Source organism: Mandrillus leucophaeus, unplaced genomic scaffold, assembly GCF_000951045.1.
Source record: "Mandrillus leucophaeus isolate KB7577 unplaced genomic scaffold, Mleu.le_1.0 Scaffold139, whole genome shotgun sequence".
Classification (NCBI taxonomy): domain Eukaryota; kingdom Metazoa; phylum Chordata; class Mammalia; order Primates; family Cercopithecidae; genus Mandrillus; species Mandrillus leucophaeus.
This window is the reverse complement of record NW_012101354.1, coordinates 285,748-294,502: the sequence shown is the minus strand read 5'-3', so window position 1 is coordinate 294,502 and position 8,755 is coordinate 285,748. Positions and strand designations below refer to the sequence as shown.

Below are 8,755 nucleotides of genomic sequence, written 5' to 3'. Positions count from 1 at the left end.
AATAACATTTTATACAGGCAGATACTGAGGTCACAGAAGTTAAGTAATTTACTCAAGGACACTTGGGGTATTAGGATATAAAAATTATTCCTTCTCTTCAGTGGCTTTTTATCTACTTGTTGGGGAAATAATGCTGAGAACAATTATGAGTAATATTAGCTAGTAAATATTAAAGAATTAATCTGGATGGTGCAGGCTATGAATGACGTAATAGTTAAAAGATCCGTGTGAGATTTCTAGTGGAGGTCAGATTTAGTCTAAGGCTTGAAGGATAGGTATAATTGAGGAAGTAGAGAGGAAATTAAAAAAACATTTCAGGGAGGGTGACCACAAGAGCAGAGGCACGGAGCTGGAAGTAATAATACTACTAACAACTTGCCTTTGAATGGCCCTTTGCAGAACTTTTTTCTGTCTTAAGACCACCTCTCTTATGCAGGGACATGAGTGCAGGGACCATGACTGTTCCATTCACTCAGGCATGTCCAGTGTACCCCATGGTGCCTGGCACATGACCAGTGCTTAATAAATATGTTCAAATAAAATGAATGAATGAGTGAATTCCATCCCAACAATGTCCCTGTAGACTTAATAGGATAGAATTTAAATGATTAAGGTGAGGGTTAAAAGTTAAAAGACAATTAGATGACCAATCTATGGCTTCTGAAAGATTTCTACAGGAACTAGTGGTAAATTGTAATTAGAGAGAGAGATTATAGAGATTCTGATCAGTTAAAACTTGATGTGGCATGTAGGAAAGCATAAAGTGTCACTGAGAGGTCTTGAACAGAGGGAGGTGAAAAAGTGCCAACAGTGTTTTGCAAAATTCATAAGTGATTGAATGGGGACTGGACAAGAAGCAGGGGGACAGCTAAGAAGAGGCTGTTGCAATGATATAGGCACTCACTTATGTATTCAACAAACATTTATTGAAACCGTAGAATACATCTGGCATGGCCAGGTGCGGTGGCTCACCCCTGTAATCCCAGCACTTTTGGAGGCTGAGGCGGGTGGATCATGAGGTCAAGAGATCGAGACCATCCTGGCCAACACGGTGAAACCCCATCTCTACTAAAAATACAAAAAAATTAGCCAACTGTGGTGGCAAGCACCTGTAATCCCAGCTACTTGGGAGGCTGAGGCAGGAGAATCGCTTGAACCCAGGAGGCGGAGGTTGTAGTGAGCTGAGATAGTGCCATTGTACTCCAGCCTAGGGAAAAAGACTGAAACTCCACCTCAAAAAAAAAAAAAAAAAAAAAAGAATATATCTTGCGCCAAACTTCATCCTGCTGAAGAATAGCAAGATGTGTAAGTTGTGAGCCTTGCCATCAAGGAGTTTATAGTCTAAAAGGAGAGCTTAGACAAGCACACAAATAATTATAACTCAATAAACAATGATTTTTTTAATAGCACAAATAAAGACTATGGAGTTCAGAAAAGGATAAGATCTGCTCTGGCCGAAGCATCAGGAAGGGTTCAAGCAGTACTCTGGAGCTGCGTCCTGCCTGCCTCTGCCTCCCTACTCCCCTGCCTCCTCTCTGTCACATTATCTTCCATTATTACCTTGAATTGTCTTGTTTATTTGTTGTTGTTTGTCTCTCCCTTCCTTCAGTAGAATACAAGCTCCAAGATGACGAGCTAACTTGTTTTGGACACTGCTGTATCCCTAATACTTCGCCTAATATCTGGCACTAACATGGATTTTTTTTTTAAAGAAAATTTGGAATGAATGAATAAAGTGTCATTAGCATCAGATCCCATAAGACAAACGGAATTTGGTCATTCAGGAAAAGTTGCGGGGAAAGATATTATTTTAGGTGGAGGGTACATGAAGTCCTACAGGGAATGGAGAATGAAAGATGGATCTATAATACAGACTTAAGAAAAACTATTGAGATAACAGAGTGGATGAGATGTGAAGAATAAGACAAGGCAAATGATGATTCCAAAGTTTGTGCCTTTGAAGTATGATAGAATGAAGATTGAGAGAATGGCAGTAGGAAAGAAATTGAGAAAACAAGCCAGTTTGTCTGGAAGTCATTGACAATAGAAGGCATCATATCTGTGAGCATTTGTAGAGACTGGATTGAAGTGCACAATCAGGTCTGAACAAGGTGAATTGAGACTCATCAGTGTGAAAAAGATAATAGTAAGTTGGACCAAGCATGGGTTCTCACGAGGAGAAAGTTCATAAAAAGAAGAGTCCTTGGAAAGGCCGCACAGTCTTGGGAACTGGATGAGAGGAATTACCTGGGGAGATGGGGGAAGACCATTGAAGGGAGTATTTCATGAAAGACGGTCATCAGTGCCCACTGTCCAGAACTGTGGAAGTTGGAAGTCTTTAGGCTTATTGGATGGAGGGCAACATCACCTTCAAAGGAATACTTCTTGAAGGTTGATGGCAAAAACATATATATATATTCAGCTAACTGTTATTCTTTCTGCCCACCATTCTATTAGGGCTGATTGCTAGAATACTAAGAGACTGTTTAAAAATTATTGCTATTAAGTTTTTAATTTTTTCAGTTAAGAAAATAAAATATGCTTATTGTACAGAAAATTTTGATTTCTTTTTCTGTTTTAGTAGAGATTAGATCTCACTATGTTGTCCAGGCTAGTCTCAAACTCCTGAGCTCAAGTGATCTTCCTACCTTGGCTTCCCAAACTGCTGGGATTACTGCCCATTTATTTAATGCCCTCAGAAAACCATATAGGTAAATGTTTCTGCTTTTTGACTGTTCTTGTTTCTCTGAGTTGTGTATCCTTTCCTCTGACTGCCAGCACCATTGCCACTGGAGCTGTTTTGTCATTCACATTTTCTTCAATTCTAGTGAGGATTTCAAATGTTTATTGGCTATCTGTATAGCTTCTTTTGTGAATTTATTAATAAGGAAGTTTTTCATTTTTATGGACTCAGATACCTATTGCCACATTGCTTGCCAAAAGGGATGATGAGTTTATGCTCTAGTATGTATATATATATATTTATACTAAAATTATATATAAATAAAAATTATATAATTTTATAAACTGAAAATATATAATTTTATAAACTAAAAATTATATATATAATTTTATAAACTAAAAATTATATATATAATTTTTTTCCTTTAGTAAGTCTATGCTCTAGTATAGTGTATATGTGTATTTGTGTGTATATATACTAGAGCATAGACAAGCTAAAAGAAAAAATATATATATTTTTCTTTTTTATGAATTGTCTCATGTCTCTTGCTCATTTAAAATAATATTATTTTCAGGTAGGGATATAATTCATGTTTGAGTGTAGAATGAAAAGAGCTGAAAATATTGGAGGGGAGGGTATATACTTGGATTTTGGGCTCTGGAAAATGTGAAGGTTGAAGTGGAAGAATACTGAACCTAGAAGGCAGAATGCAATGGGAGATGGAGTATTGGACTGCTTTTTGGCTTCAGGAAACATTGTATGATAACAATTTTGTTCCTTTCTTGGGTTATGACTAAGCTGGAAGAGCATCATACTTTAATTGTAGTATTTTGAAAAAACACAAATAACTAAGATTGTTTTTGTTTTTGATCAGTGTCTCCAAGGCAAGATGGAGAATGAAGGGGAAAAAAAATGAACCAACAAAAGAAATTGATCATCAGGTTGTTTAATTATCAATTTTAATTTAATGCCCTCATCAAACCATATAGGTAAACACTTAGTAGACTCACTGGATGGTTGGTTACAAGAGCTTCTTATAAAATCAAACATACTTTAGATTTGTGTTCTCTCTCATAATTATTCTGATTGTTTATTTGAGCCAAAAGCTATGATAAGTTTGCATAAGGAGTGGGATTTAATAAAAATTTGTTGGATGAGTAGTTGAATGAATGAATCCATGGTAATAGATTCAGCTGCACCTGAACATGAGCAAAGAATCATAAATTTACTTTAATCAAGTGCTACAAAATCATAATTAAGTTATGGTGTTGTCTAAAATTATTTTGAAGGATAAAATTTTAGGATTGACTTGAAATACTTCTAGGAAATGTCATGAAGCAGAGTAATCTATATCTATGAATTAATATTTTATGATTATGAGATAGCATTGCAGAGTCTCATAATTTCCTACTGCTCCATTTTAAATTCAATGAATCAGTTGGAAAAACTGGGACCTGCTAAAGATATGGAAGGAATTTTTCTATTTTTAATGACAGGTACATTGAGGTAAATTGTCTCATGACAAAGTCCATTTTGACACTTGGAAGTAGCATCGTTTGGTAGGAGTTTTACTGACTGTATTTGTTCAGATGTTTCTTTAGTGGTGGCTCCCACTGCTGAATACTTTATTATTTGCTCTTGTAGAAATTTAGGAAGAAAATTTAAAATATTGTTAATCTGCATCTGAATGTGTACACATGAATAGTGAGGGTGATTGGGAGAGAAATCGGGTGCATGTTGAGATGATAATGATTCATTGCTTTGTGGTGCTTGCCTCCCTTTGTGGTACCAGCCTCTCTCTCTGAGGGTCATCCTGCTTATCTTCCAAGGCCTGGGGAGGTGGTGCACCAGCAGGACTCTCATCAAGTGGAAGTCCCCTGGTATATGGTTGTGATGCTTGGCTGTAGTTGAAAAAGACAGAAAAATCTGAGGTCTCACTGGTGAGGGATACATTACAAAGCTCTGGGCCTGATGCCTGGGCTATCTGAACTTGCTTTTGATGGTCCTCTTGGGTTATGTTTGTTTGCTGCAGCATCTTCTCCTGTAGGTACTGGTATAGTGGACTGGAATGGATGGCACCCCTCTCCACAGAACAGGGCTCTTGGTCTCTCTGCACCTGCTTTTCAAGACTTGGCCAGGGGACTGAAGAATTGTCCTCTTTCTTGGCTGGACTTTTTTGGTCACCACCTTCTCCTGCCAGCTCTTGGGGACTTTCATCTTCCTCCTCAGATGTTACAGTTTCCTTTGTTTCAAGTTGTATCTTGTGGGAGGCTGAATTGTCCTCATCCAGACTTTTTAACATAGTATTCTGGGCCTCTGTTGCTCTACCTTTCTCTTCTTTGCTACTTGGGCTTTGGACCTTTAATTCATTTCTGCGATCTCCCTTTCCAGGGAGCTGCATTAGGGAAAGCTGGTCGGTGAAGTCTTCATCCAGGGTACCTGTGATCTCTATTTCCAGGGACTTTCTGTTTTTATCTCCTGCTGTGGATTCCTGTGCTTCTGGGTGTCCACTAGGCTCCACAACTGCACCTGGGCCTTTGGTCCCTGGGCCTTGATACTTGTGTTCTCCTCTGGAAGGCTGTTCCTGGTCGTCTGTGAGCTGTACATCCTCTCCTCTGACTGCCGGCACCACTGCCTCCTGAGCTCTGTTTTTCTCACCAGGTGTTCCCTGCCTCTGGGTATCTGGCTTATTATTGTGACCTCCTTGTACAGACTCTCCATGTGGGTCCCCTTGACTCTTGGAGTCCCCTTGCATAGGCAGTTCACCTGTCTCTGAGCTGCTGTTATCTTCCTCTGAAGCCAGGCTACTGGGAGTTTCAGAAGACCCCTCATCATTCTGTGTGAATGGTGACTCAGAGTCCTCCCCCTGGTAACCATCCTCCTCCTCAACTGGTTTGTCATGAGTCTTGGTGGCCCTACTATTTTCTCCTGCAGACTGCTTCTCAAGTGGTGCTAAGTCTTGTGTGCTTTCTCTTGCCCCCAGTGTCCTTGCTGCTGCAGGTGCGTTTTTTCTGTTCACAAATGCTTCTGTTGTGCCTTCTTTTGTGTGTTCTGCCTCTCCTCCTGAGACTGCCGTTCCTTCAAGTTCAGGGTGAGTCTGATCTCCTCCTTCTGAGCTTAGATATTGTGTCTCAGAATCCTTTTTAGCATCTTTTGATTTTGATAATCCTTGGAATTCCTGATACTGCCCATCCTGTGTTTGGGTTTCCAGGACTAGTGTCTGAGTTTTTCTGTCACGTTCTTTCTGCCCTGCTGTTTCATGGGTCTCAGGGCCTCTCCTCTCTTTCCTTTCATCTCTCATGTCAGGTGTTTCTGAACCATTTCTGCTACCACCTTGGACTGGCAGGTCCTTTGTTTCACTTTCTTTTTCTTGGGTCTCAGATGTTCTGCCATAATCCTCAGGTTCACCCGAATTCGTTGTCTCAGCTGGTGTCTGGTCAGCATCCTTTCCTGGTTCTTGAGTGTCAAATGTTCTACAGACATCCTCGGGATCAGTTGATTTCTGTGTCTGAGATAGTGTCCTGGCAGCAGCTTGTTCTGGCAGGTCAGCACGCTCTGAACTGGGTTCATCTTCTCCTTGCAGGGGTGGTTCTTGTGTATTAGAGTATTTCTCCTTTTCTGTTCTAACTTCCTGATCTTCAGATGGTCTTTGTGTTTCTTCTTCTGGTGGTGAATTTTGGGGTTCCAAGTTTCCTTCTTGTTCTCCAAAATGGTCTCTTATCTTGGAGACACTTTGCTCTCTGACTGGTTCGTCTCCCTCCCGGGAGATCTTCTTATCTTGTCCCTTCCTCTTTGTGGGACTACTGGTCTGTTTTGATCTTGCCATTAGCTTATTTGCCTTAAGTTGGCCTTCATTGTCTTCTGTTGTTTGTACATCTTGGGCCACTTCCTGAATCTGTTCATCTCCTTCCAGGTGTTGGTTCTTAGGGTCATTGTATTCAGATGCTTCTCCTGGAAAGTTGTGAGTCTTGGCTTCTCTCCATGGGTCCACTCTGTTGTTTCCAACTGCTCCACTTTCTTCAGGGATGAGCTGAGATAATGATGCCATTCCTGAAGGAAGCATCCTCTCTTCTTGAGTTGGGGAAGTTCCCGCTGTCCACTGACCATCTCCGGTGGTTGCCTGAAGATCCACATCATCTGGCTTCTCCTTCTCTGGTTTAGTCACCTGTCTTAGTTCTGAACTTAGTAACAATTGTATGTCAAGATAACAGAGGTTCAACAAGTTGAAGATTGCAAGAACAAATTCATCAAAACTGATGATGCCATTATTGTCAATATTCAGAAGATCCGAATTTTTTTCCACAGCATGAAGGACACATGGCTGCATGAAAAACACAGTGAGAAGTCAGCTTATCTGTATGTGGTCCAGTGTCCTATGAGTCTCCCAAGAATCCTATTTTTCTGACCCCATTCCTCAGTAACTGGTTAACTTTCCCAGAATAGCAAGAATTTATTGATTCTGCATGCCATTTCTCATCAGAGAGCTATGCCTGGGAAAGAACATTTACAACACTTGTGAGTTGCATTTTGATGCATAATGGTTTGTGACTCCTTTCAGAAGTCGGCTTTGCAGAAGCAATAATCCCAGTAATGAAAACCTCTTTTTTCTCTAAGCAATTGAACAGAGTAGGGAATTGAGACTGAAAATAGTTGTTCAAGAGACAGTGAGTGCTGAGAACTGTTAGCTAGATGTAAAATGGTTAGGGATCACATATGCTTATCTTGCTTGGATTATAAAGAAAGGGTGAGTGGGAAAGAATTTCCACAGCTCTGTGAGCAGCTCACCTGAAAAAAGTCCCCAAACTCGCCCTGGAGGAGTTGTTTCAGCTCTCTACCAGTCAGTGTGGCCCCGTTACTGTCCTCACTGGCATATTTGTGGAATGTCTCAATTACACAGAAGACATCTCTCAGGAGCCGAGGCATCTTTACAAACTCAGGAGAGGCTGTGAGAAAGAATAAACAAAGCTCATTTTCCAGGATGGGTCCTTCAGGGAGGAGATACCAAAATCATCCTTTTTGTTCCTCCCCCATCTCCACTGCAACCCCTGCTCTATTCTGTATCTTAAAATATTATATCTGAACTCCAGGGGTGATTTAGTTTTGTACCAGACATTGTGGTGAGATCAGATCCAGCATAGGTAGGTATTATAAGAGACAATTCACCCCAACCTTCAGTAAACAGCAACATTCATGCAAGAGAAAGCTTCATTGCAAAAGGAAGGTGATAAGGGCACTCAAGCATAAGGATTGAAATGCAGAAATGAAGCCAATAGAGTTGGACCCATTCTTCCAGCCTCATCCAAGAGTGTCTATCTGCTTTCCTCTCTCTTTGGCTCAGTCTAGCCTCCTCTGGTTAGGAGGGTATAACCTTTAAAGTTAGTAAAGTTTCTAGAGGAAAGAGAAGTCACACCAAGAAAATTAACCCCTATGTTTGCAGGTGGTAACAACATGCTTTAACCAAGAAGACATGATTCCATGTCCCCACCCCTTCATTTCCCATCCTTTAAATGCTTCTACATTTTCATTGCAATAGAGATCTGATCCTGTGCCTTGTTGAATAATATTCATGCCTATGATGTCCAAACAATTTATTTTTTTTTTGAAAAAGAAAATGATCAAAGAAGTTCCATAAGCAAGGAATGCATTTAGGTGGCTGGCACTCCCAGTTTATTATTATTAATAAGGGTTGACATAGACTTAAAGTGTGTTTCCTCTGAAATCCTCTTGCAATCTCACATATAAGCAAAACAGCAGATGAAATCCCAAGTACGCTCAAGCAGATGGACTTACCTAGTTCACAAACAAGAGCAGGTAGAACGTGGGGCAGCGGGCTGTGATCTGACAGCAGTAGCTGGAACCTTTTATTGAGGTCCTAATTGCACAGTTAAGAAGGAGACACCCTCTGGGTCTGATGACCTGACATCACCACCAAATCCAGTCTCCCCTCCTCTGTTGTCAGTTGTCTTAATTTTATTTCCTTCTTTAGGCAGTTTCAATTAAATCTTAGCTTCAGATGCATCAAAAGAAAGGGGAAGGGGTTTCTTGAATCATTAACTGACTTTTGCAGATTAT

At 40.4% G+C, this 8,755-nt stretch overlaps 1 protein-coding gene across 1 annotated transcript; it reads right to left on the bottom strand.

Annotated features, from left to right (window-relative positions):
* Positions 1-3,616: 3,616 nt before the first annotated feature.
* Positions 3,617-8,512, bottom strand: TCHHL1 (trichohyalin-like 1). Its single transcript, XM_011973496.1, has 3 exons — positions 8,474-8,512; positions 7,469-7,626; positions 3,617-7,004 (listed from the first exon to the last, which is right to left on the bottom strand). The coding sequence occupies exons 2-3, from the start codon at positions 7,604-7,606 to the stop codon at positions 4,437-4,439; spliced, it is 2,706 nt and encodes a 901-aa protein (XP_011828886.1). The 5' UTR covers positions 7,607-7,626; positions 8,474-8,512; the 3' UTR covers positions 3,617-4,436.
* Positions 8,513-8,755: the final 243 nt, after the last annotated feature.

What these genes read in the sequence shown, in the direction of transcription:
- TCHHL1 (XM_011973496.1), bottom strand. Translation starts at nt 7,606, where the DNA reads ATGCCTCGGCTCCTGAGAGATGTCTTCTGTGTAATTGAGACATTCCAC. An exon ending in AGTTTGGGGACTTTTTTCAG is followed by an intron (nt 7,005 to 7,468) that starts GTGAGCTGCTCA and finishes TTTTTCATGCAG; the next exon opens with CCATGTGTCCTTCATGCTGT.